Source organism: Martes martes (assembly GCF_963455335.1).
Source record: "Martes martes genome assembly, chromosome: 17".
Classification (NCBI taxonomy): domain Eukaryota; kingdom Metazoa; phylum Chordata; class Mammalia; order Carnivora; family Mustelidae; genus Martes; species Martes martes.
In genome coordinates this window covers 674,659-702,287 of record NC_137905.1, presented here as the reverse complement: position 1 = coordinate 702,287, position 27,629 = coordinate 674,659, and the positions used below count along the sequence as shown (strand labels likewise).

Here is a 27,629-nt window from a genome sequence, read left to right as displayed (position 1 = left end):
GCGGGGTCCACTGCCAGCATTCACGTCTTAGCCCCAAGAGCCATTCTTAAGTGGCACAACAGCCAAGTAAAAGGGGGCACCATAGTCTTAACAAAGCCATGCCCGAGAACTGGGGGATTACGTGATCTCCCGCTCATAAATACAGCCACAGTGAGTATCTGTAAGCACACATGGTTTTCCCTATTTTGATACGCATTATTTGGGCTACATCGTTCAAAGCGGCTCCTGGGTCTAAGGGGAAGGCTTTAATCCAAAGCTTCAGACCCTGCTCTCTCCATGGGAAGCCGTGAGAAAATGCTGTTGCAGGCTGGGGATAGGGCACAGAAACAAATGACCAAGAGAAAAGAAAACTCAGTGTAAAGACAGACTATACGGTGCGCTGTGTTACCATTTGTACACAAGTAGCTCCCGCTGTCTCTGAAGGCGGGCGGCCACATCCCAGCCGCCTGCCAGGGCCCGGAGCCGGGTGCGGAACACTCGGAAAAGGAAGTGCCCCTGCGAAGGGGAGCAGCTCCGGGACGCCGCTGGGCCCTGCTCCAGGTCGGCAGTCATCTCCTGCAAAACCGAGACCAGAACGCCCGTGCTGTCATCGCCCGTGCTGTCATCGCTGGCGCCCGGCGATTGTGCCCAAATGTGAAGGCACAAAGTTGTCAGGGCTGTCGGCCCCGGTCAGGACTGTGAGATGGGGCTGAGTGGGCCTGAGAGAGAGGTCTCCCCAGAGGAGCTAGGAAGGAGTGGGCGAGCCTTTTTACTTGGAAATCACTGCGAATTTGCAAAAACAGAGTAAGAACAGTACAGTGAACACTTTTACCAGACTCTAGGGCTAACATCCTCCCGTTTATCGTTTGCTCGTCTACTGTGAACGCACAGGTGTCGCGCGTACACACCAGGCTCAGTACCACACTCAGTACAATGCCCGCTACCTGACATACACGCGTGTGCAGTGTTGCCACACGTCCACATGCGGAGACCAAATAAGCCAAGCGCCCACGTCGCAGCACTGTCCCTGCCACGTGTGACCTAAGCCCCATGACACGCTCCGTTTCCCCTCCCCACTCCCTCTTCCTCCCACAGGCCCGTCAGGCAGATGTGGCGGATAAGAGGTCAAGACGAAAGCTTGCAGGGCTGGGATCTCTGCTCTGCGGGATGTGTTATTCATTTGTAGGTAAAATCTCCCAGTGTCCAGGCCACCCGCTCCATGGTTTCTGTCCCTCCCAGTTTCTCAATTCAGGCACTTGAAGAGCAGCAGAAACACCCACAGGAAGTGTGAAATCCACCACAGGGCCCTGTCGACACGGAGCCACACACGGACTTCCAGAGGTAGATGGCCGGGGCGCACCGTGGACGCGGGGAGCGGAGGGGGCTGTGGTCTGCACGTTGATCCCAGAGCCTAATCTCTGGGTCCAACTTTTTATCGTCCTGACATGCCCCAGGCCTGAGGCAAACTGCACTTTTTACTTCAAAACGAGAGCCCCATTTCCACACCCTCCTATGTACAAGTGCTCTGGTGAAAAGACCCCCCGGCCTGGGGCGGTGCCGGGTGACCCCGTGAAAGGGCAGTCTCTCGGCTGCTCCTTCGCCTGCTGGGGGGCTTTCGTGTCCTTTCTCAGAGCCCGACATTCAAATGGAGCAGTTAGGGGTGGACAGCAACCCCTTTACTACCAAAGTTGGTATCTTCTCAGTCTCTTCTATTTTCAAATTTTAAATGTTCCTAAGCCTGGAGACGGTACTGCCACCACTGATTTTGTTTCTGTATTTTTGGGATATTCACGGGTGAAGCGAGCACACCGTCACTCTGGGTCTGATCCGTTATGTGTGTGATGTTAGTTTTCATTCTGCTGGGTTGCCTTAAGACATTCATAATAAATATCTTAATAGCAGATGACCGTGAAATGACAGCAGATGACAGATGCAGTGAAACACACTGAGTTTCCATCTTTTAACTCACCTGCAATCTGGAAAAAATATCTCGATTTCCTGTGCAGCTACCGAGAACCAAATCAGAATTCTCTGAGCAGTTGTAACTCCTCAAACTGAAACAAAAACACAATAAAATCCTTCTAAGGGTCTCCTGATGTACGGGCTTTCTGACTTCTCCTCCTACCTCCAGAGGCCTGTGGTCACAGGGCCAGGAGGTCCCAGGGGACCACATGACACCCACAGTCATCAACAACAAACAACAAACCTACAACAAAATGCTAGCAACCCCAATCTAGTGACATCTAAAAACAATTATGTGCCATAACCAAGTGGGATTTATCCTAAGAATGGGAGGTTGGTTCAACACCCTGAAATCCTATCAACAGAATACACAAATCAATAGAATAAAGAAAAACCATGTGAACATCTCTATAGACACAGATAAAACATTAGACAAAATTCAATTCCCTTGCATGATAAAAACACTCAACAAACTAGCAGCAGAAAGGAACTTCCTCAACCTGATGAAGGCCATTTATGAAAAAGCCACCACTCGTGTTGTTCTTAATGATGAGAGCTTTCTTCCTAAAATCAGAAGTAAGACAAAGTTTTCTTTCATCGCTTACATTCAATACCACTGGAAGTTCTAGCTGGGACAGTTCAGCCAGAAAAGGAAATGAAAGGCAACCAGACTGGAAAAAGTTAAACCATCTCCATTCACAGATGACCTGTCCTTGTATGCAGAGCATCTTAAAGAATTTGCAATAAAAAACTATTCAAGCAAATAAACAATTTCACAAAGTTGTAGGACAGATGATCAATATACAAAAATCAGTTGTATTTCTTTATACCCATGAATAATCCAAGAACGGAATTAAGAGAATTCCATCTACAGTGGTGTTAGAATACTAAGGATAAATTTAACCAAGGAGGTGCAAGACTTGTACGATGAAAACTCTAAAACGTTGAGAAAATTATAGAAGACGTAAATAAATCGAAAGGTATCCCATGTTCCTGGACAGGGAAGAATCAGTGTCGTTAAAATGATAATAACTACCCATAATTACGTACAGATACAATGTAATCCCTATCAGAATCCCAGCTGGTTATGTTGAAACTGGCAAACTGATCTGGAAATTCAGATGGAATTACAAAGGACGATCGCTTCTCGGCCTTTTGGCTAAGATCATGTGTGGAATTACAAAGGACCCAGAATCCCCAAAATAATCTTTGGGGGGAAAAAAAGGAAGTTGGAAGATCCACATTTCCCAATTTAAAGCTTTCTACAAATCTATAGTAATTAATACATTGTGATATTGGCATAAGAATAGATGTACACATCACAAATAAATAAAATTATAAAAAAAAAAAAAGGACGTATACACCAAAGTCAATAGAGAGTCCAGAGATAAACTTTCATAGGTGTGGTTAACTGATTCTCAGCAAGGGTGCCAAGACCACTGAATGGGGAAGGACAGTGTCTTTAACAAAACCTGCTGGGACAACTGGATGTCCACACGCAAAAGACTAACGGTGGATCCTTAACTTATTCCATAAAAATTAAATCAAATGGATCAAAGACCTACAATAAGAGCTAAAACTAAAAATAATCTGGACTTCGGGGCGCCTGGGTGGCTCAGTGGGTTAAAGCCTCTGCCTTCGGCTCAGGTCACAGTCCCAGGGTCCTGGGATCGAGCCCCGCATCGGGCTCTCTGCTCAGCAGGGAGCCTGCTTCCTCCCTTCTCTCTCTGCCTGCCTTTCTGCCTACTTGTGATCTGTCAAATAAATAAATAAAATCTTTAAAAAAAATAATAATAATCTGGACTTCATTAAAATGTAACCCTTCTGTGCATCGAAGGACTCTCACCAAGAGGAGTGCAAAGATGACTCCAAGAATGAGAGAAAACACCTGTGTCCCGTATCGGATGAGGGTCTGGGGTCCAGAACACATGAAGCATTTTTAAAATGGGCAAGGATGTGACATGTCTCAGAGAAGATACACAAACTCAACAAGCAAACGAAAAGATGCTCAATATCATTAGCCACCAGAGAAAAACAAATAAAAACCATAATGAAATATACCAGTGCATATCCATTAGAACGGGTCTTATCAAAAGATAACATTAACTATGTCGGTGATAATGTGGAGAAGCTGGAACCCTCTGATACTGTTGGTGGGAATGTAAAATGGTACAGTTTTGGAAAACAGTCTGGTAGTTCCTAAAAAAGGTTAAGATATGACGTAGCTGACTGATCAAACACAGACCTGTGACCCTGAAACAAATAATACATTATGTATTAATTTTTAAAAATACCAATTGAAAGGGACAAAAAAGATATGACTGAGCAATCCCATGCATAAGCATATGCCCAAGAAAAATGAAAACACAGGACCACAGACAAGTCTGTACACAAATGTTTGTAACAGAATGATTCGTAGTAAGTGAAAACCAAATGTCCATCCTTCAGTGGAATACTGTCCAGTAATTAAAAAACAAAACAAAGTTCAGATACATGCCATAATGTAGACTAACCTTGAAGACATTATCCTGAGTGAGCCAGACACAAAGGACCTCCCTTTATGTGGAATGTCTAGGACTGACAAATGCGTGACAGAAAGCAGATTCCAGAGCTGGGGGCACGGAAGGAACGCACAGACAGTCACTGCTTTCACTGTGCACACGTCCTCGTTCCTCCCTCCTAAGAGAAAAACGAGGACAAGAGGACCGGCCCCAACTTGAGTCTGCCTGGTGCTGCAGGCGCTGCTCCCAGACACTAAGCACCGCTAGGAAATTTCCAGCGCTACCGCAACGTAACGTGACTTGTAAGCGTTTTGCTAACTAGGCGATGTGTTTACAGATCCTTGTGGGGAGACATACAGGCAACTGTCCTTCCTTGTCCTTCCTTGTGTCTTCGGTAGTCATTCCCATGGACTGTGTTTCTGAGAGGGTAACAAGATTCGTTTTCTGCGATTTCACAGGCTACACCGCCTAAATGCGGAAGGTGGAACTGACCGCCCTGAGGACAGACACTAATAGAGACCAGCCCAGCAGGAGGGCGAGCCCAACTCCGCCCGCACGGTCCAGGGAACTCTGCCCCTGTGGCAGCCGGCCCACGCCCCGCAGGTGGCGACGCTCGCCCCCTGCTAGCCTCCTCATTCTAACCCTTACGCTTAGTGACGCAGGCGCCAGGTGACAGCGGAAAGACAAGCCGTTGCCGCTGGCAAATCTACACACTGAGAAAACGGACTCGGAAAACTCACCTTCACTTCAAACAGACTCGGACTTACCATCAGGACATGTTCAACTGTGCTTTGTAGAACACAATGTAGACCGAGAGAAAAACGCACGCGTTCTCAGAACTACCGGAATTAGAAGTGCGGAGCTTTTCGGCATCAGCATCCCTCACCTGTGGCGGAAGTCTATCAGCACGTCGACAAGAACCGAGCACGCGGTCCGCAGCTCCCCGTCGCAGCCCCCCGCAGCAGACGGCGCGGGGAGGAAGTGTTCACGGATCGCCCACTGCTGGAAGTCCCACCTGCGACAGCAAACACAGGGTCTGCGCGGAGGAAGGCTGCAAACCAGAGCTTCCCGCGGCCGAAAAGCGAGCCCAGAGCCGGGGCCCGACAATGCCAGGGGGTTAGGCGTGAGGGACGGGGGCTACAGGAAGGCCCCCGGCCACAGTCCAGACCCCCTCAGGGGCCATCCCCCTGGGGTCATTATCCCAGGGTCCGCTAGCCCAGGTGTCCGGATCTGGACCAGGCTGTGCAGGAGCTCACAGAAAAGGTCCTGGGGATACACCGACTGAGAGCCTCAGCCAGGGAACCACTGACCGTCCACTTCTGCAGAACGAGCCGAACCCAAGACAGACGTTTCCACAGACCCACGAATGGGCAAGGAACCGGTGAGAAATGTGTTTGTGTTACTTGTAGAATAAAAAAGGAAAGGCCTAAGCACAGCCCCAACATAGTGATCTGGGGGTGGGAAATGCTTACCATGGATCCTCACACTAGACAACGGGTTGCTTCTTTTCCTAGCCAAACAGAGGAGGAGAGGGAAGGGAGGGAGACTCCAGGACAGACGAACCCATGCACAAAGCACTCAGGTGGCTGGGCACAGACCTGAGCAGCAAGCAGACCTCCATCTTGTGGGAAAAGCAATTGTTCTTGACACGGTTCTGACTTTATCTCTACTCGCTCCTCCTAGAACCTGACACCACGAGACAGCAACCCCTGCATGTGACCTTTCTCTGACCACAAAGGGACAGTGGCTCAGGGCGGCTCACGCTGAACCCTGCCCCTGGCTGGCCCCCGGGCGCTCCTGTGCCCACCAACTCACTACAGCCCCAGCACATTTCCCTCCCTGGCCGCAGGACCCCCACACCCAGGGGCTTGTCGGCACCCCACTCTCACACTCAGAACAGCACATTTCTCCTCCCTGTGGGCTGCAGAGTTGGCCCCGGGACCCACGGGAGCTCAGACCTTGATTAACCTGCTCCTCCTGCCACACGGTCAGGGCCAGCGCTGCGGGCAGCCCCGGCCAGCCCCGGCCAGCCCTCTGCGGGCCATTGTGTTCCTCCCACGCGCGAGGCAGACGCAGGCTGGCCGGCTGAGAACACTCTCCAGCCCCGGCAGCAGGGCCCCAGACAACCAGGACTCCACTGCGGCTCCTCACCGCTCAGCCTTCCCCGCTCCTTTCCCACCTAGCGGAAGCACATTTGCTGCCCCTGCCGTGCCGTCCCTGGGACTCATTCTCAGAGCCCTGTCTGGGATCCCGATCCATTTTAGCTGTCTGCCTGCTTGACCCCAGGCCCACTTGGGGTACGCGTGTGTGCAGCTGCTGGCAAGAGTGCCCACTCTAGGGTGTCAGGGCAGAAGTGCACTGCCTTGTGCCCCTGTCTGCATAAAGGTGCCATAAGGGCAGGCCTGTCTCATCACAAAGCACCCCACGTTCAAGAACATTCTAGAAGTACCTGACAAACAGGAGGAACTCAGTAAATGTTTCTTAAAGGAACAAATGAATGAAACTGTGCTTGTCAGTTATGTTAAACTGAACGTTGAGGATCTGAGAAGACTTCGACTCTAAGATAATGCAGAAAATCTTACAGCATTTTGAAAGGCAGATCCCCTAACCCCTTTTAAAGATTTTATGTATTTGCGAGTGCACATGCATGCACATGGTGGTGGGGAGGGCAGGGCAGAGGGAGAAGCAGACGCCCCACTGAGCAGGCAGCCTGACCCGGCTTGGTCCCAGGACCTCAAGGTCATGACCTGAGCTGAAATAAACAGTCAGCTGTCTCATCGACTGAGCCCCCCACGGCGCCCCAAGGCAGATGCCTTTCAACACTTACCTTTCCATATCCGAAAGAAAATCAAGCTCGGGTTGAATCTCTAGTTCCAGCCGTAGCCAGTCTCTGTAAGTTAACTGAGAGAGGAGGACGACATGACCACCACAGTGCGGACAGGACACAGAAACCACAGGTCAGCTTGGTGACAGTCTGCTGTCCCCGAGGCACGACCGGGAGCCTCACGCGAAGGCAGCTGTGCGCCTCCGCTGGTCTCTGTCCTCTCGCCACTTCTGGCGGTCAGCCTGAGGCTCTGGCTCTTGACGAGGAACTCAGATATTGCTTCGTTTACCTCTGAACGGGAGGCTCACGACAGCTGCTCAAACGCGCACTCAGAGATGGGATTCTCCAGCACACTGCCTGCGTTTGAACAGTTAACCTGCGACATCCGCACAGCGCTCAGTTCCTGCACACCACCACCGCCACGACCGCAGTCGTGAGCGGGGCGAAGTCACCACAGCACAACCTGATGTTGTGATGCGCTGCGAACACTCCCGGTGGCACCGCTGTCACTCTGAAGTTCTTGCAACGATTCCACGCATGAACGTGGACTAATCTCAAAACCTCACACTGTGTGTAAAAGTGCACCCTCCAGGGGCGCCTGGGGGGCTCAGTGGGTTAAGCCTCTGCCTTCAGCTCAGGTCATGGTCTCGGGGTCCTGGGATCGAGTCCTACATCGGGCTCTCTGCTCGGCGGGGAGCCTGCTTCCCCCCGCCCCTCCTGCCTCTCTGCCTGCTTGTGACCTCTGTCAAATAAATAAATAAAATCTTAAAAAACAAAAACAAAAAAACCACTCCTGAAATGCGTGCACAGCACACTCCCTGTCAGGACCAGAGCTGGCAATACAGAGTAGTTCCCCACTCAGGGACACACGCACATGTCCACATCCACGATCACCCGAGAGCAGAGGGGCGGTGGCCCTCAGAGACACAGGCTACGCTGCCCACGGGCAGTGAGTGCTCCCAGCACGTTGCTTGTGCTAAACAGACGCTGTCACACCTGCTCCGGTAAAAGAATTGAATATACAATAAAACAACTGAGAGTTTCTTCTCTAAAGACCGAAATAAGCAAACACGCAAGGAATAAATGAAAGGTTATGAAAGGGCAGCAGACCAAAAACATAGGCCTGTTGGCTGGAGCAGGCGAGGCCCCCGGTGACCACGGTCAGAGCAGGCCCAGCCCAAATCGGAGCCTGGCAGCTATGCTCCAAGTAGATGTTTAGTCGCCCTCACGACCTTCTGCAAAACGTCAGTGCCAGAGGAAGTGGGCAGAGTAGAAATGACCTTTCAGTCTTACTTCTTACGAGGCCGTGTGACTCGGCAGTCATACCCAGCGCTTTCCCTCAGAGCGGTCTCTGTGCTGCTTCGGCGTCGGGCTGGCCCACCATGTCCTCAGGACACCCCAAATCTATCTGCAAAACCCTGTGTGCTAGGATGAGGTGAGAAGCAGGAAAAGGGCAGTGGGACCTACATGAACTTCTTTCTCCTTCAACAGTTCCTGGAAGGTTCTCTGTTTCCACAGACAGAGGGCGGCTCGCTGCCAGTCCGCGGCCGGCAGGCACAGGAGCCTCCAGGGAAGGCCGGCTGCGTCCTCCTGAGACGGGGGTTCTCGGGCTTCTGGGAACAGCCTGAAGAGAATGAACTGGAACTGAAGAGACACAATAAGCTGGTTGTGTGCCCACGGCAGGGCAGCTTGGAGACCCTGTGGACACCCGGAGTGGCCTTGCCAACGCCTCCCGGGGCGCTCTGGGCCCCGTGTTCAGCTACGGATGTAATTTCGGTGACAAGCCCTGTCTGTAAATGTTGGCGCACATCTGTGTGTCTCCTGGGACGCGACACCTGGAGGCAGAATTGCAGGTTCTAAACTGTCCCCCACATGGCGGGGCAGATGCGACCCCACAGCTGCTGACGGCACTCTCCCCAGCCCACCGCTGGCACTGGTGTTTCCACTGAAAGAGGGTGCCAACCGGAGAAGCGCCAGACTGTCTGGGAATACATTTACGTCTGCCACTAGGAGATCAGACTTTTCTTCATGTTCACTGAGCCACAGGCTGCTCGAGGCGACCAGGGGAGGGATAGGGACACCCCTCAGAATTACACAAGGTGGGACCAGGAACTTCCTTGTCTGGGCCACCTCCTAATCTCTGTTGCAGGCTTCAAAATGCAGGCACCTGGGACTAAATTCCTGAACACCAATGACAGGAGCACAAGTGTGCCCAGACCCCACTTAACCCATGGGCAGGACCAGGGTTTCTCAGCAGATTCTAATATGACGCCTGGAACCGAGATCTGCGTTTCAACTTCATAAGATGTTCCTTAAAACTCCACCAGAGGAGTCACGCTGGTTTCCATTCTAACTTCAAGTTCACTTTTGCCACCGAAGGTTTCTAGTACACATCTTTAAACTTCTCTGCTTCTGGGATGCCTGGGTGGTTCCGTCAGTTAAGCATCCAACTCCTGATTTTGACTCAGGTCATGACCTCAGGGTTAGAGATCGAGTCCCACATCAGGCCATGTGCTCAGTGCAAACTCTGCTTGAGATTCTCTCTCTCCCTCCGCACCCCCGCCACACCCACCCCGTGCTCACCTCCCTCTAGAATTAATAAATTCTCTAAGTTTCTCTGGTCTTGTAATAAATACAACAAGCATTCAATAGATGAGGGAGGTCTTTTGAGAAAATCAGAACTCTTGTTTAAATACAAAGATACCTTCCATGAATATTTCTTTTAGTATACCTATTTCACAAAAATCAGTGTCTGTTTCTTTTTTTAAAAAGGAGGGACAGGGGCGCCTGGGGAGCTCAGTGGGTTGAAGCCTCTGCCTTCGGCTCAGGTCATGGTCTCAGGGTCCTGGGATCGAGCCCCACATCGGGCTCCCTGCTCGGCAGGGAGGCTACTTCCCCCCGCCCCCGCCTGCCTCTCTGCCTACTTGTGATATCGGTCTGTCAAATAAATGAATAAATACATCTTTAAAAAAAAAAAAAAAAAGGAGGGACATTCGTAGTCTTTGTCATCTTACTTGGCCCCTTTCATCTTAAGTCTGCGAGCCAGAGGAAGACCGTGTTCAGCCCCAGCAGACAGGGGAGGCGGCTCCCAGGACACAGTCTGATGCACAGAGAGCACAACTGTGCAGAGAGAGGGCGGGGAGAGAGCAGAGAGCTGGGCCTTCACTAGAAACCTGCACGAACCCGGAGCTGCACCGAATTCAGAAAAGGATGTGGACAGACCTACCTTTTTCAGGAGGGCTGGAGATAAGCAGCTGTACCAAGTATCTTGCGACGCAGAAGGAGACTTACACAAAGAGTAAGAAATTGCCGCTGTACAAAATCTGAAAATAGAAAACATAAAATGTACAAATGTGCTGCATGCGAAATAAGGAAACAGAACAGTGAGTGTGAATTTCACAAAACTGAACTGACCGCACTCTAAACCAGATGTCCCAAGGGGCCGTCTTGGTCTCAGTTCCGGGCCAGGCCGGGCCCCATTACACCTGTGGGTCTGAGCTCTGTCTACGCCGAAGGTACAGACCCAGAAAACACAGCAACGGTCAGACTGTTCAAGTACAGGCTTGCTTTTACCGCATGTAAAGAGTCATGGCGGGACAAAAGCCATCAAGTCAGATGGGGCTGACGGTGCTGCTGACCCGTCGTCTGAAAGGGTTTCCACTCGCCCGGTCACTGTTCCTTCCTGCAGGAAGTCTGCAGAACCAGGCGGAAGCCCAATTTTAAACTCGGCCTTTGGTGGAGACTTTGCCTGCCTGTGCTGGGTTACCCAGTGGTGGAGGAAGAGCCCGATGACAAGAGACTGACCCCGGGGCCGAGGGGAAGGGAGGAGGGTGCTGAGGAAGGAAGGGGGACCAGGGCACCTTCACGAATGACGGCTGGTGGGGACTCTCCGTGTTGCCCAAAGCCCCTCAGAGGCAGACGGCTCTGCCTCCCGCCGTGGAGGGCTCAGGGCAGCCATTACAGCGCAGGCCTCTCCCCGCTCTAATTCCTCATGTCTTTTGTCAGTTCTGTCCAGGAACCGCAGTCCCAGGCCCAGCAAGCAACCCTCACCGGAGCTTCCTGGCTCCTTCCCTGACCCTCCATCTACTCACCCTGGGGCCAAGTCCAGCTTCCCAGGGCCCCGTCCTCAGCAGCTGGGGACCCGTCCCTGCCCTCCCAGGGCGGGGGCGGGCAGCCGCTCTCACCTTCGCCAGCCCACCCCTCCCCAGCACCTACCGCCCCACACAGAAGCGCGGGGATGCGGTTCCACCCCAGGTCCTGGAATGCGTCTGGCCCACGGGGGCATTTGAAGGAACCGCGGAGGTATGCACTAGCACAAACTTCTAGAGTGACGGGTCTCAAAACCCTTCCGGGTGAACTTCTTTGGACTGGACAACTCCAGGTGCAGGAACTCACCCCAAGGAAATAACTACTTGCCACAGGGAAGCCCAGCAACCCAGCCAGAAGGATGGGTCCAACTGGACGCCAGGCACCCCCACGACAAAACCCAGTAATGCTCGCCTCGACCCAAAGATGGCTTCACAACACGGAAGGGTATCTACAGTCTATCGATGTCTTAAAAGGCAGTTTACAAACATGACCTCATGTTTGTAAACAAAGAAATACACACACGCAGAAATACAATATAAGACTCTGGAAAGACGTACTAAACGTTAAAGGGTGATTATCTACGGAGTGTGTCTGTTCTGGCCAGTTTTATCTGATGAGAATGCGCTACTCTCTGGAGAGCGGAGAGGCGGTCAGGGTTAGGGAGCGGAGGGGCGGGAGGAGCAGCTCACTTGAGGCAGAAGAGTGAGGTCTCCGCGGTTCCCAACGGCAGGAGGCTACCGAAGAACTCTGGGACAGGGAGGCTCTCGGCGGGGGCAGGAACGGCCACGTGCACGTCTGGGAGCGCAGACCCGGACTCGCTCAGGTGCACGACCAGGGCAGCCAAGCCCAGCACGTGGGAGGCATTCAGGCTCGGGCCCTGAAACGGAAGATGGTGTTTCTCCAGGAAGGAGGGCAGAGCCCACATCCCAGACAGACGGAGGCAGCGGCCCTACCTGATGACGGAGCAGCTGGCAGAGCCGGGTGAGCATGACAGGGAGGAGCCTGCGTCCGCACACGGTTGTCACGAAGCGCGCAGCCCAGGGACCCTGCCTGCAGAGACAGCCGCGAGACCAGCAGTCCGGCCAGTCCCGGCCCTGCACGGCCCTCCCACGGAGTCCCGCTGCGTGAGCCGTCACACACAGGAGGCCCGAGAAAGAATCGGGCTGTTCCCCAAACAGCGGGCTCCCCTGCAGTGCTGCTCACCCTCCGCCCTGTCACCACCCAAGCAAAGTCAGCACGGCCCGGCCACCCCACCTGGGACCCCGCAACCAGGACAGAAGGCAGAAGGCAGGACCCAGGGTGAGAGCCAGACGAGGGATGGAAAGCCATGCTCCTCGTCCTCATCACGGAAGACAGGGAGAAGCTCACTGCACCGGGGAGACCCGCTCTCAGCCCCCGGCCGCTGCGCGCAGCCCCATACCACCCCGGGAAAAGCACCAGCCTCTACCTGTCTGCTGGTGTGAAGCTGGAGGCCACCATCAGGTTCTGACAGAAAGATGTCAACAGGAGGTCCGCGACCTGACAGAGACAGAGAGACGGTCACTGAGGGACAGAGTCCTGGAGAGAGCCGGAGCCCGACAGACTGCTGACGCCTTGGACACGGCAAAGCAGGTGCACATCTGCGGAGGAAATGCTCACGCTGACTGGCGGCCGAACCCCATTCCCGAATCCCGACAGATGGCAGCGTAGGTGGCCCATGGTCCCGGCCCTGAGACGGTGCAACAGGGAACGGGGTCCGCACACCTTGTCTCTACGGGCCCAGAGAGTCAAGAGTTCTAGGCTTTGGGGCCGCAAACACCATCTGCTGCGTATTCCGCAGACATCTCGAAGGAGTCTGTACACGAAGAGGCGGGGATGGGCTGACCCCCGGCAGAGCAGGCCCGGCTCCCCCGTCTTGTTTCCCGGCCCCGAGCGCGCAGCTCGGCCCACCCGACGGCCCAGCGCCCGCACCCCGCACTCACCTCCTGTTCCCGCTGCTCCAGGTGTGGAGCCCGGAGGCTGAGCTGGACCCGTGGGAGCCCCAGGCTGCTGTCCTCCTCGCCCGGGCCCAGGACGGAGCTGAGCCGCTCGGAGACCAGTGCCAGGTGAGCAGAAAGAACTGCGGACGAAGAAGGCGGCGGTGAGAGGAGCCAGACAGCCGCGGACGCCCGACCGGGCCCGCACCCGGGCCGGCTCTGCCCGTCCTGGGCGCACGTCCCCCAGGAAGCCCGCGTGGCGGGCAGCAGTGCGGAGACGAAGACGGGCACGAGAGGCGACAGAGCGGGGCCAGGGGCCGCACACTGCCTTTCGCCTGGTTCCGCGAGGGGCCCACGTGCTCCTTCGCCACCAGAGACCTCCGCTTTGCACGCACACCCTCCGAGTCCCCCTCACACCGTCACAGCTGCCGAGGCTCGGCGTCCCACCGCCAGCCTCCAGGCGCGAGGCGGGGCAACAAACAGGCCACCGGGCCCGCTGGAACTGGCAAGTGTGCCGCTAGAGACAAGGCTGACCCGACCTGTCCGGATCCTGCTGAAGCCCGAGGGTCCCCCCGGCCTCCACGTACCCGTGTCCCTACTTCATGGGAATGCAGCTCTGAAAGGCCACACACCCAGGGCACTGGGTGCCCCCGCGAGCCAGGACACTAAGCTGGCGTTGGCAGTATTTCCTCTGGGAGGCTCTCACTGAACATTGTCCTGGTGTGAATACCATGGTTGATGATCTATAAAAACTTATTATACTTCCTGGGTAAAAATATGGTTTATTTACTTTAGATTCTGCATTTTTCCCAACAAAAATCTCTTCGATATGAGACATCAGTATTTGATTTTACGGACTGCCACTCTGTAGTGTGAACCGGTCACGTTCTTCCTCCACAAGCGAACATCTGTGCCTCGCCATTTTCTAGGACCTCATCACACAGAAGCAGAAGCCTAGTGCTTAGCGCCACTGCTCGTCAGTCCCTTCAGAAAGACACCCCAGAGCCTCGGGATGCCAGTTTTCTCCCTCTCCATCATCTGTCCTGCTGGAATGTCAAACGGCAGAGTGGTTGTCCCTGCTAAGGGTCTATGACAGCCTGAACGAGAGCCGCGCCCGGTCCAGCAGCCGCCAGCACCGCACTCAGGCTGAACCGAACTCAGGCCCCGGAGGACACCCACACAGCCCGCGAAAACCCGCCGCAGACAGCCCCGCCCTCGGCCAGGTCCTCACCATCGCCCTGCGCGGGGTCTGTCACGGCGGCTCGGAACTCCCTGAGTGCAGCCGCGAGCAGTCCCAGAGGCTCCTCCACGCAGCCGGCGGCCGCCGTCCTCCCTGGGGCTGCACCTGGGAGATGACAGGACACACTGCCCTGGACGCAGCTCGTCTGTGAGAAGGGCAGACAGAGGCGCCAGACAGGGCGGCGCTGCTGGGCACCGATCATTGGATCAGAAATTTGTTCATAAATGTTTAACTTAAGAAAAAACACAGTTAATGCACAACATGCCATGAAGGTTAAAATCTAAAGAAAAAGGACCAGAAGCAGAGTGAGGGAGTCTGGGTGGGGACATAGGACTGTGGATGAGTGACAATTTATTCCATTTCTCCGAATTTTAAGTAACATTGTCATACTGTTTCTTATGACAGGATATTAAAAAAAGAATAAGATGTAAAGAAAAAAGCTAAGGGGGCGCCTGGGTGGCTCAGTGGGTTAAGCCTCTGCCTTCGGCTCAGGTCATGATCTCGGGGTCCTGGGATCGAGCCCCGCGTCGGGCTCTCTGCTCCGCGGGGAGCCTGCTTCATCCTCTCTCTCTGCCTCCCTCTCTGCCTAGTTGTGATCTCTGTCCATCAAATAAATAAATAAAATCTTAAAAAAAAAAAAACTAAGAATTAGTATATATAAGATGATTACTAGCTCTCAACATATATTGCATAAATTTATGAAGAAAAGATGAAGAAAAGATCTGATCACATATATTTTTTTAAGATTTTATTTATTTATTTGACAGAGAGCTCACAAGTAGGCAGAGAGGCAGGAGAGAGAGGAAGAAGCAGGCTCCCTGCCAAGCAAAAAGCCCGATGTGGGGCTCGATCCCAAGACCCCGAGATCATGACCTGAGCCGAAGGTAGAGGCTTAACCCACTGAGCCACCCAGGCGCCCCTGATCACATATTTGTAAAAGAAAAATGTTCCTTTTTGTTTTTTTTTAAACACATAATGTATTGCTTCAGGGGTACAGGTCTGTGATTCATCAGTCTGACACAATTCACAGCACTCACCATAACACATATGTCCATCTCCAATGTCCATCCCCCAGCCGCCCCACCCCTCCCACCTCCTCCACTCCAGCAACCCTCAGTTTGTTTCCTGAGATTAAGAGTCTCATGGTTTGTCTCCCTCTGGTCTCACCTGGCTTCATTTTCTCTAGATTCCCTTGTGATCCTCTGCCTTGTTTCTCAAATTTCAAATGTCCATGAGCTCGGGTCGTATGATAATTGTCTTTCTCTGATTCACTTATTTTGCTTAACGTAACAGCCTCTAGTTCCATTCACATCATTGCAAAAGGCAAGATCTCAATTTCTGATGGCTGCATGATGTTCCATCGTATATACATACACCACATCTTCATCCATTCATCTGTCAGTGCACATCCGGGCTCTTTCTGTAGTCTGCCTATTGTGGACATTGCTCTTATAAACACTGGGGTGCAGGTGACCCTTCGGATTGTTACATTTGTATCTTTGAGGTAAATACCCAGCAGTGTGATTGCTGGGTGGGAGGGGAGCTCTATTTTTAAGTTTTCGAGAAACCTCCATGCTGTTTTCCAGAGTGGCTGCACCAGCTTGCATTCCCACCAGCAATGCAGGAGGGTTCCCCTCTCTCCGCATCCTCGCCAGCATCTGTCGTTTCCTGACTTGTTAATTGTAGTCATTCTGACGGGTGTGAGGTGGCGTCCCACTGTATTTCCCTGACGCCGAGTGATGTTGAGCACATTTTCATGTGCCTGTTGGCCATTTAGATGTCTTCTTTGCAGGGGTGTCTGGGAGGCTCAGTGGGTTAAGGCCTCTGCATTCAGCTCAGGTCATGATCTCAGGGTCCTGAGATCGAGCCCTGCGTCGGGCTCTCTGCTCGGCAGGGAGCCTGCTTCCTCCTCTCTCTCACTCTCTGCCTGTCTCTCCACCTACTTGTGATCTCCGTCAAATGAATAAATAAAATCTTTAAAAAAAAATTAGATGTCTTCTTTGCAGAAATGTCTGTTCATGTCCTCTGCCCATTTCTGCATTGGATTATTTGTTCCTTGGGTGTTGAGTTTGGTTAAGTTCTTTATAGATTTTGGACACTAGCCCTTCATCTGATATGTCGTTTGCAAAAATCTTCTCCCATTCTGTTGGCTGTCTTTTGGTTTTGCTGACGTTTCCTTTGCTGTAGAAAAGCTTTTTATCTTTTTTTTTTTTCTAAGATTTTATTTATTTGACAGAGATCACAAGTAGGCAAAGAAGCAGGCTCCCCGCTGAGCAGAGAGCCTGAGGCGGGGCTCGATTCCAGGACTCTGGGATCACGACCCGAGCCGAAGGCAGAGGCTTTAACCCACTGAGCCACCCAGGGGCCCCATGAAAAGCTTTTTATCTTGACGAAATCCCAATCGTTCATTTTTGCCCTTGCTTCCCTTGTCTCTGGTGATGTTTCTAGCAAGAATTTGCTACAGCTGAGGTCAAAGAGGTTGATGCCTGTGTTCTCCTCGAGGATTTTGATGGATTCCTGGCTCACATTTAGGTCTTTCAGTCATTTTGAGTTTGTCTTTGTGTGTGGTGTAAGGAAACAGTCCAGTGTCATTTTTCTGCACGTGGCTGTCCAATTTTCCCAACACCGTATGTTGAAGAAACTATCTTTCTTCTATTGGACATTCTTTCCTGCTTTGTCGAAGATCAGCTGACCACAGAGTTGAGGGTCTATTTCTGGGCTCTCTACTCTGGTCCATCAATCTATGTGTCTGTTTTTGTGCCAGTACCATGCTGTCTTGACGGTCAAAGCTTTCTAATGTATTAAAGTCAGGCATGGTGATGTCCACAGCTCTGGTTTCTGTTGTTGACACTCATCTGGCTATTCAGGGTCCTTTCTGGTTCTGTATAAATTTTAGGATTTGTTCCATTTCTGGAAAGAAGGCGATGGTATTTTGATAAGGACTGCACTAAATGTGTAGGCTGCTCTAGGTGGCACAGACATTTTCACAATATTTGTTCTTCCAATCCATGAGCATGGAACTATCTTCCATTTCTGTGTGTCTTCCTCAATTTCTCTCATGAATGCTCTATACTTTTCTGAGTAGTGATTCTTTGACTCTTTGGTTAGATTTATTCCTAGGTATCTTAGGGATTAGGTGCAACTATAAATGGGATTGACTCCTTAATTTCTCTTTCTTCTGTCTAGCTGTTGGTGTATAGAAATGCAACTGATTGGGGCATCTGGGTGGCTCAGTGGGTTAAGCTTCTGACTTCGGCTCAGGTCATGATCCCAGGCTCCTGGGATCGAGCCCCGCATCGGGCTCTGTGCTTAGCGGGGAGCATGCTTGCCCCCCTGTCTCTCTGGCTGCCTCTCTGCCTACTTGTGATCTCTGTCAAATAAATAAATAAAATCTTTAAAAAAAGAAAAAAAGAAATGCAACTGATTTCTGTGCATTGATTTTATATCCAGTCATTTTACTGAATTCCTGTATGAGTTCTAGCAGTTTTGGAGTGGAGTCTTTTGGGTTTTCCATATAAAGCATCATCTCATCTGCAAAAAGAGAGAGTTTGACTACTTCTTTGCTGATTCAGATGCCTTTTTTTTTTTAAGATTTTATTTATTTACTGGACAGAGATCACAAGTAGGCAGAGAGGCAGGCAGAGACAGAGGAAGTAGGCTCCCTGCTGAGCAGAGAGCCCGATGCGGGGCTCGATCCCAGGACCCTGGGATCATGACCTGAGCCGAAGGCAGAGGCTTCAACCCACTGAGCCACCCAGGTGCCCCAGATGCCTTTTATTTCTTCTTCTTGTCTGATTGCTGAGGCTAGGACTTGCAGTGGTCATAGTCAACATCCCTGCTTTGTTACTGACCTCAGGGGAAAAGCTCTCAGTTTTTCATACATCAAAGAATGATATTCGCTGTGGGTTTTTCATAGATGGCTTTGATGATATTGAGGAATGTACCCTCTATCTCTAGACTGAAAAGAGTTTGATCAAGAAAGGATGCTGTACTTTGTCAAACACATTTTCTGCATCTATTAAGAGGATCATATGGTTCTTGTTCTCTTTTATTAATGTATTGTATCACATTGATTGATTTGTGGATGTTGAACCAACCTTGCAGTTCTGGGATAAATCCCACTTGGTCGTGGTGAATAATCCTTTTAATGTACTGTTGGATCCTACTGACTAGTATTTTCGTGAGAATTTTTGCATCCGTGTTCAACAAGGAATTGGTCTGTAATTCTCCTTTCTGATGGGGCCTTTGTCTGATTTGGGGATCAAGGTAATGCTGGCTTCATAAAATAAGTTTAGAAGTTTTCCTTCCATTTCTATTTTTGGGAAGTCTCAGAAGAACAGGTATTAATTCTTCTTTAAATGTTTGGTATAATTCCCCTGGGAAGCCGTCTGGCCCTGGGCTCCGGTTTGTTGGGAGATTTTTGATGACTACTTCAATTTCCTTGCTTTGCTGGTTATGGTTCTGTTCAGGTTTTCTACTTCTTCCTGTTTCTAGTTTTGGAAGTTTATACATCTCTAGGAATGTATCCATTTCTTCCAGATTATCTGATTTTTTGGCATATACTTGTTCATAATATGTACTTATAATTGTTTTTTTAAAAGATTTTATTTATTTATTTGACACAGAGAGACAGAAAGAGAGGGAATACAAGCAGGGGGAGCAGGAGAGGGAGAAGCAGGCTCCCCACTGAGCAGGGAGTCCGATGCGGGGCTCGATCCCAGGATCACGACCTGAGCTGAACACAGATGCTTAACTGAGCCACCCAGGTGCCCCTATAATCGTATTTCTTTGGTCTTCGTTGTGATCTCTCCTCTTTCATTCATGATTTTATTTGGGTCCTTTCTCTCTTCTTTTGGATAAGTCTGGCCAGAGGGTTATCAATCTTATTCTTTCAAAAGACAAGATCCTACTTTCATCAATCTGTTCCATTCTTTTAGTTTCTATTGCATTAATTTCAGCTCTAATCTTTATTATTTCTCTTCTCCTGTTGGGTTTAGGCTTTCTTTGCTCTTTCTCCACCTCCTTTAGGTGTAAGGTTAGGTTGTGCATTTGAGACCTTTCTTGTTTCCTGAGAAAGGTTTGTATTGCTATATACTTTCCTCTTAGGAGCGCCTTTGCTGCATCCCAAATATTTTGAACAGCTATGTTTTCATTTTCATTTGTTTCCATGAACTTTGTTCATTCTTCAGTTTCCTGTTGACAATTCATTCTTTAGTAGGATGCTCTTTAGGCTCTATGTATTTGAGTTCTTTCCAACTTTCTGCTTGTGATTGAGTTCGAGTGTCAAAGCATTGTGGTCTGAGAATATGCAGGGAGAGATCCCAATCTTTAGGTACCGGCTGAGATCTGACTTGTGACCCACAATGTGATCTATTCTCCAGAATAGATCCATGTGCACGAGAAGAATGTGTATTTTGTTGCTTTGGGATGGAATGTTCTGCATATATCTGTGATGTCCGTCTGGTCCAGTGTGTCATTCAAAGTCCTTGTTTCTTTGTTGATCTTTTGCTTAGATGATCTGTCCATATCAGTGAGGGGGGTGTTAAAGTCCCCTACTATTATTGTATTATTGTCGATGTGTTTGATTTTGGGTTTTTTTTTTAAGATTTTACTTATTTGTTTGACAGAGAAAGAGATCACAAGTAGGCAGAGAGGCAGGCAGAGAGAGAGGGGGAAGCAGGCTCCCCACTGAGCAGAGAGCCCGATGCGGGGCTCGATCCCAGGATCCTGAGACCATGACCTGAGCCGAGGGCAGAGGTTTAACCCACTGAGCCACCCAGGCGCCCCTGATTTGGTCATTAATTGGCTTATATAATTGGCTGCTCCCATGTTAGGGGCATAAATATTTACAACTGTTAGATCTTCTTGTTGGATATACCATTTAAGTATGGTCCAGTGTCCTTCCTCATCTCTTATTATAGTTTTTGGTTTAAAATCTAAATTGTTGGATATACAGATCGCCACTCCAGCTTTCTTTTACTGTTCATTAGCATGGCAAATGGTTTTCCACCTCCTCACTTCAAATCCGGAGATCTCTTTGGGTCTAAAATGAGTCTCTTGCAGGCAGCATATAGATGGGTGTTATTTTTTATCCAATCTGATACCCTGTGTCTTTTGATTGGGACATTTAGTCCATTTACGTTCAGGGCAACTAGTGAAAGATATGAATCTAGTGCCATTGTATTGCCTGTAAGATGACCGCTGCTGTATATTGTCTCTGGTTTTTTTCCTAGTCTATGTTACTTTTAGGCTCTCTCTTTGCTTAGAGGACCCCTTTCAAAATTTCCTGTAGGGCTGGTTTGGTGTTCACAAATTCTTTTAGTTTTTGTTGGTCCTGGAAGCTTTTTGTCTCTCCTTCTATTTTCAATGACAGTCTACCTGGATATAGTATTCTTGGCTGCATATTTTTGCCATTTAGTGCCCTGAATATGTCATGCCAGTACTTTCTGGCGTGTCATGTCTCTGTGGATAGGTCTGCTGCCAATCTAATGTTTCTACTGTTGTAGGTTACAGTCAGTCCTCTTCTTCCGAGCTGCTTTTAGGATTTTCTCTTTGTCTCTGAGACTTGTAAATTTTACTATTAGATGATGGGGTGTTGACCAATTTTTATGGATTCTGAGGGGGTTCTATGTGCCTCTTAGATTTTGATGTCTATTTCCTTCCCCAAATTAGGTTAGTTCTCCACTATAACTTGCTCCAGTATACCTTTTGCCCCCTCTTTCTTCTTCTTCTGGGATGCCAATTATTCTAGTATTATTTCATTTTATGGTATCACTTGTCTCTCGAATTCTACCCTCATGATCTAGTAGTTGTTTATCTCTTTTTCTCAGCTTCTTTATTCTCTATTATTTGGTCTTCTAGATCACTAATTCTCTCTTCTGCCTCATTTATCTGAGCAGTTAGAGCCTCCACTTTCTATTACACCTCATTAACGACCTTTTTGATTTTAATGACCTTTTTGATTTTGACTTGGTTAGATTTTATTTCTCCAGAAAGGCATTTTCTAGTATTTTCTATGCTTTTTTTCAAGACCAGCTAGTATCTTTATAACTGCTATTCTGAACTCTTAGTTTTGTCATCTTACTAATGTCCATGCTGATCAGGTCCCTGGAAGTCGGTACTGCCTCTTGTTCTTTTTTTTGAGGTGAGTATTTCCATTTCATCATTTTGTTCAGAGAACTAGAAGAACAAGAGAACAAAATGCTGAAAGGGTAGCAACGACTCCAGAAAAACAAATCAGAGGAGACCCGAAACTTCCAGAAAGTGGTCATTTTTCTGTTCACAGAGTTGCTGCTATTCTTTTCTTCGGTCTTCTGTTGAGTTCACAGGTGTTCAGAATGGTTTAATAACTCTCTATCTGAATTTCTGGGACCAGACGAAATTTAGGTCTCCTACTCCTCCACGATCTTGCTAGCTCTTCAAGAAAAATGTTTCGAGGGACACCTGAGTGGCTCAGTTAGTTAAGCATCCGCCTTTCTTTGGCTCAGGTCATGATCTCAGGGCCGTGGGGTCCAGCCCCACATCCGGCTCTCTGCTCAGCAGGGAGCCTACTTATACCTCTCCCTCTGCCCGTCCCCCTGCTCGTGCTCTTGTGCTCTGTCCAATAAATAAATAAAACTTAAAAAAAAAAAAAAGGAATGCACACTACATATGTTTTAAAAGCAGAATAAATTCCAGTTCTGGGGTCACCAGAGAAGACAATGGATACATGCAGTGAGCCTCATAAGGTAAACGCTAGGACAAAACCAGAAATCATAAGGCTTCTTTTATAAGCCCGGCCAGATAAAGAATAGTGAACATTCTTGAGGCCCCCAAGGCAGGGCCAGGGGCTGGGTAGTAGGGAGGAGCATGCCTCTCACACACTGGACACAGCCCTACAGCCTCGCTGGTACCCCCAGCACAGAGGTGAGCTGTTTCAATACTGGTGCAAACAAGTGTGAGACCTGCGACTTTCATTCTTTGCCCTCTCGAGTTTCTTCAATCTCCGTGGCTGTAAGAAATCATCCAACTGTGTAAAAGGAAGGGTTTTTGGAGACAGAACTAGAAAACACAGCCTCATTCAGCCTAGCTGACCCGGCAAAGGTCAGAGGATTTAAACCATGTGACCGTGCTGAGGAACCAGGCCCTCCTGACCGGCCTCCCACCATCGCCCAGTTAGTGGAGACCACGGGATGGGTAGGAATCTGCCAGCAAGGCTGACCAGTGGCTTCAAGCATTGCTGTCTCAAGCTTGCTGTTGCAGATCAGACCTAGGTCTATAGCACTCATCCTCGTGAGCTGAGCGATCTCCAACTCAAGAAAGAAGTCTCAGCCAACCCAGTAAGCAGAGCCCCCAATCATATCCCACTTCAGAATCAACACTGCAGGCCTCAAGCCTGGCTGCCTCATCTGACAGGTCACCCAAATCAGGACAAGCAAGCAGAAGGCACATCACAGCCTCATGCAGCACATCAGGGAGGTGCCCCAGCAGGTAACTTTCCAGGGCCTCCGGGCTGGGATCTGACAAGTAGGGTAGGTCTGTCCTGACTAAGCCAGACCGGCACTGGCTGAGGTCTTGCCTGCATATCTTGTGACCAGGGAGGCAGAAAGGTGCCCGTCTCAGGGACAGACAGAGCCATTAACCTTACTTTCTGGCTTCTTCTCTCCGGCAGTGGAGCAGGCTTGGCAGTAGGTGGAGTACAGAGACGGGGGAATTTTATCTGCCCTGGATCAGGAGAAAACACGAAAACCCAAGTCAACCGTGACTCAAATTAGCTCTCAAGCTCACAATTCCAAACATTATCACAGAACAAAAATACATGATATAATCTATTACCCATACCTTATAGTGTGACCCTGTTTTTAGAAAAAAAGAAACCATTACATGAATCAGATTGTCCTGTTTCATAATGTGTCATATAAAAATATCTGCCAATGGGGTTGCCTTAGGATAGTGAGATTATAAATAATTCTTACTTCTCTCATTAAAGTTTGGGTAATTTCCAAATTTTTAAAATGAATTTATTAAAAAAAATTTTTTAAAGAAATGTACTTATAACTTTTAATGAGTCATACGGAGAAAAACATCCAATTAATGTCATTAAAAATACACAGAATTATAGAACAAAGTCCTATGACAAAGATGTTCAGAGGAGCAGGAGCCACAGAGTGGCAGCCCAGGTACGGGACACACGCAGTGGTATGGCCTACAGGACACAACATCTCAGAACGAACAGTGAGGCAGGAGGGCAGCCCTCGCCACAGTGCTGCAAACCCAGATGACGAACCAGAGAAAGGAGGGAGATGGACGGGTCCTAGAGCAGGAGCCCCCCCGTAGGCTGCGTCCAGGCAGAGGATGGCCCGCACCTGAGGACCACACCAAGCACCTGGGGACCGGAAAGCCATGAGCTTCAGGATTAGAAACCAATGCAGAGAAAAAGACAAGAGCAAATCTGAGGAAATGCAGAAACGCACAGAAAAGGACATTTCAGACACCACTCATCCTCAAAGAGCTAAGATAGTGACAGAGGGCTCGGGCAGGTAAACTGGAAGAAATCCTACTAAAAAGAGAGAAAATTACAGCCCAAAAAACAGACACGAAAAATGGAGAACAAGTCAGAAGACAATCTGCGACCCAGTGCCTGAGAAGTGGGAGGCACAAGAAGAAGCCACATGGGAAATAAGCTACTGATGTCATCTGGGCCTGGGGTTTGCTTCCCAACAGCCCAGAGCAGCCGGGGCATGTGAGTGTCATGTAAATACTATTCTATTTTCTGTCTTGAATTTTTCATAACAAAAGATTTTAAAATATCTGAGAAAATTTGTTATACTGAAGGACATGAATTTCCAGATTAAAAGGCCCACCTTCTGCTCAGCCAAGAAATGAAAGCGGACCTAAATACCAAAATACACAGCCGTTAAATTTCAGAACACAGGGAAGAAAAAAAAAAGGCACAGGAAGTCTCCAGAGAAAAACACAGTTCACGTGCAAAGAATCAGAAACGTAACAGCTCAATATCAGCACTAGAAGCTAGACATCAACAGAGCAATACTTTAAAAAATTTTAGGAAAAGTATTTCTGACCCAGATTTCTATACCTCACCAAACTACCTACCAAATGTGGGGGGTAAATAAGCTCTGCCCCCTCCCCAAAAAAAAGAAAAAGAAAGGAAGAAAGAAAAAAAGAAAATAAACATAAATATCAAAATTCAGTTAAGAGTTGAAAATGCTTGGGGCACCTGGGTGGCTTGGTGGCTTAAGCCATTGCCCTCGGCTCGTGTCGTGATCTTGGGGTACTGGGATGGAGCCCTGCAACAGGCTCTCTGCTCAGCGGGGAGCCTGCTTTCCCCTCTCTCTCTCTGCCTGCCTCTGCCCACTTGTGATCTCTCTCTGTCAAATAAATAAATAAAATCTTTAAAAAAAAAAAAAAGTTGAAAATGCTTGCCTCCAGAGAAAAAGAAATGGCAGGGAGGGGTGGGGGGATGGCTATTTCTCCTAAAAAACTTTATAAAACTGAAACTTAACTCTATATCCTTACTTGACTTTGACAAAAACATTTTCTTAAAGATTTTATTTATTTGAGAGAGAAAGAATGCGAGGGAGAGCATGAGTTGGGGGGGAGGGGTGAGCATGAGTGGGGATGGGGAGTACGGGGGGTGGGGAGAGAGACTCCCCACTGAGCAGGGAGCCCGATGCAGGGTTGATCCCAGGACGCTGAGATCATGACCTGAGCTGAAGGCAGCTGCTCAACCAACTGAGCCACCCAGGCGTCCCTAGACGGAACTTTCTTAATATCATAAAAAGCATATGAAAATAGAAGGAGACTACAGCAAATACAAGTATTGGTAAAACTGTAGAAGCATTTCTATTTCAGTCAGGAACAAGACAGTTTATTTCTACAGTTTCATATAATACTAAAAAGTCTACCCAATACAATAAGACAAAAATGAAGATGTATAAAGATCAGAAAAGACAAATTATTTTTATAGACAATATGAGTATCTACAAAGAAAATCTACTACCTAGCTACTAAAAATAACTTCAGCAGGTTATGAGATAGGGGAACACCTCTACCTCAGTAAAAACAAAAAAAAAAAAAAAAAAGGAAAAAAAGAAAGTAATATGCTTTTCACAGCAATAAAATCTAAGTACCTAGTAGTATACTGAACACAAAATTTACAAGACAGAAAAATCTACAACCAAAAGGCTTAAAAAGATATATTATGTTCATAGAAGGAAAGTTATAATAAAGTCAGCTATCCAGGGGCGCCTGGGTGGCTCAGTGGGTTAAAGCCTCTGCCTTCGGCTCAGGTCATGGTCCCAGCGACCTGGGATCAAACCCCCACATCGGGCTCCCTTCTCAGCGGGAAGCCTGCTTCTCTCTCTCCCACTCCCCTTGCTTGTGTTCCCTCTCTCACTCTCTGTCATAAGTAAATAAAATCTTTGAAAATAAATAAAATGAAATAAAACATGATATTGGAGTTCACCTAAGAGTTCTGTTAGAGCGATGGATAAGTGAGTCCAGATAGTTACTCTGTAGGCCACGGGACCCTGGGATTGTGCAACACAGCAGCCAGAATTCAATGCTACGGTTAAAGGTGCCAGAGGGGCGCCTGGGTGGCTCAGTCAGTTAAGCATCTGCCCTCAGCTCAGGTCATGATCTCAGGGTCCTAGGATCGAGCCCTGCTACTGGCCCCCTGCTCAGCGTGGAGCCTGCTTCCCCTCTCCCTCTGCTGCTCCCCCTGCTGGGGCTCTCTCACGCCCACTGTCGCTCTCTCAATAAATAAATAAATAAAAATCTTAAAAAAAAAAAAAAAGTGACCCAGAGCACACGGCCATCAGGGTGAGGGAGAATGCCCACTGCAGAAGGCCACAGGGTGTACAGATACACACTCTGCAGCTGTAAATGTGTAATAAAAAAATTAAACAGAGAAAAAAGAGGTGTGGCTGGGTGGCTCACTCGGTTAAGCATCTGACTCTTGATTTTGGCTCAGGTCATGATCTCAGGGTCATGAGATCAAGCCCTGTGTCCTTCTCCCTCTGACCCTCCCCCACTACAAAAATAATAAAACAAAATAAAATAAAAATAGAAAAAAGATTATACATCAACTTTAGGATAATGGTTTCCTCAGGGAAAAAGGAAAGCGGGTTAGGGAGCTGGACCGAGAAGGGTTTTTTGTTTTGTCCCTTTTTTTTGACAGACAGAGGGGAGAAACACTGAGAGCCTGAGCAGGGGGTGGGGAGAGAGCAGAGGAGAAACCCTCAGCTCCCAGGCCCCCGAGAAGGGTTTCAACAATGCCTGTACTGTTTTATTTTGAACAGAAACGAAAAAAGGAAAGGGAGCAAAGCATTCATGTGAGTGGGGGATATGGGTACTTTTTACAATGGTCTCGTACTTCTGGGATATTCTATGTAAAAAATAAATAAAAATAAGGATCCTAGAAAACAGTCTTATTTTAAGATGAAAAAGTTTACTTTTACTTTCTAGGCTCTTTCTCTTTCCAACTCTTTTTTACTTTTATTTTTTTTTACATTTATATGACAGAGAGATCACAAGTCGGCAGAGAGGCAGGCAGAGAGAGGAGGAAGCAGGCTCCCCGAGGAGCAGAGAGCCCGACACGGGGCTCGATCCCAGGACCCCGGGATCATGACCTGAGCTAAAGGCAGAGGCTTTAACCCACTGAGCCCCCCAGGCGCCCCTCTTTTCAACCTTCTTATGGGTATCATTATGTTCTAAGAGCTTCACTAGGAAGCAGGATTTACAGAAAGAACAAGTTTGGGAAGCCAGTCAAGTGTGAGCTAGGGACCCGAGACTCCATGTTCTACTGGAGCCCCAGGTCTAGTCCAACCTGTTGTAGGGCGAGGCTTCCATGTCTCCCTGTTCCTTTCCTTCTTTGCTTAAATTCTCCTTTCGCAATGATTAGGGACCAATAACGTGACTATCTTAAATTCCCAGAAAGATAGTCCTAAAAGTTCATCGAGAAATGATATTCAGTGGTGATATTCAGACTTAAAGAAATTTTCTTTTTAAAATCTTAATGAATGTTGAGGGTGCCTGGGGGACTCAGTCAGTAAAGCGTCTGCCTTCGGCTCAGGTCATGA

The 27,629-nt window shown here is 49.0% G+C and overlaps 1 protein-coding gene across 1 annotated transcript in view; it reads right to left on the bottom strand.

Annotated features, from left to right (window-relative positions):
• Window positions 1–27,629, bottom strand: part of LOC308357898 (Fanconi anemia group A protein-like) — a 45,376-nt gene that overhangs the window by 6,372 nt on the left and 11,375 nt on the right. Inside the window, exons 12-23 of the mRNA XM_080827776.1 lie at window positions 23,177–23,253; window positions 14,542–14,655; window positions 13,317–13,453; window positions 12,803–12,873; window positions 12,309–12,405; window positions 12,045–12,232; window positions 10,493–10,589; window positions 8,734–8,910; window positions 7,270–7,343; window positions 5,329–5,457; window positions 1,949–2,033; window positions 389–555 (exon numbers count right to left, since the gene is read on the bottom strand). Of these exons, the coding sequence (XP_080683902.1) occupies window positions 389–555; window positions 1,949–2,033; window positions 5,329–5,457; window positions 7,270–7,343; window positions 8,734–8,910; window positions 10,493–10,589; window positions 12,045–12,232; window positions 12,309–12,405; window positions 12,803–12,873; window positions 13,317–13,453; window positions 14,542–14,655; window positions 23,177–23,253 (1,413 nt within the window). The remainder of the gene's footprint in view (window positions 1–388; window positions 556–1,948; window positions 2,034–5,328; window positions 5,458–7,269; window positions 7,344–8,733; window positions 8,911–10,492; window positions 10,590–12,044; window positions 12,233–12,308; window positions 12,406–12,802; window positions 12,874–13,316; window positions 13,454–14,541; window positions 14,656–23,176; window positions 23,254–27,629) is intronic.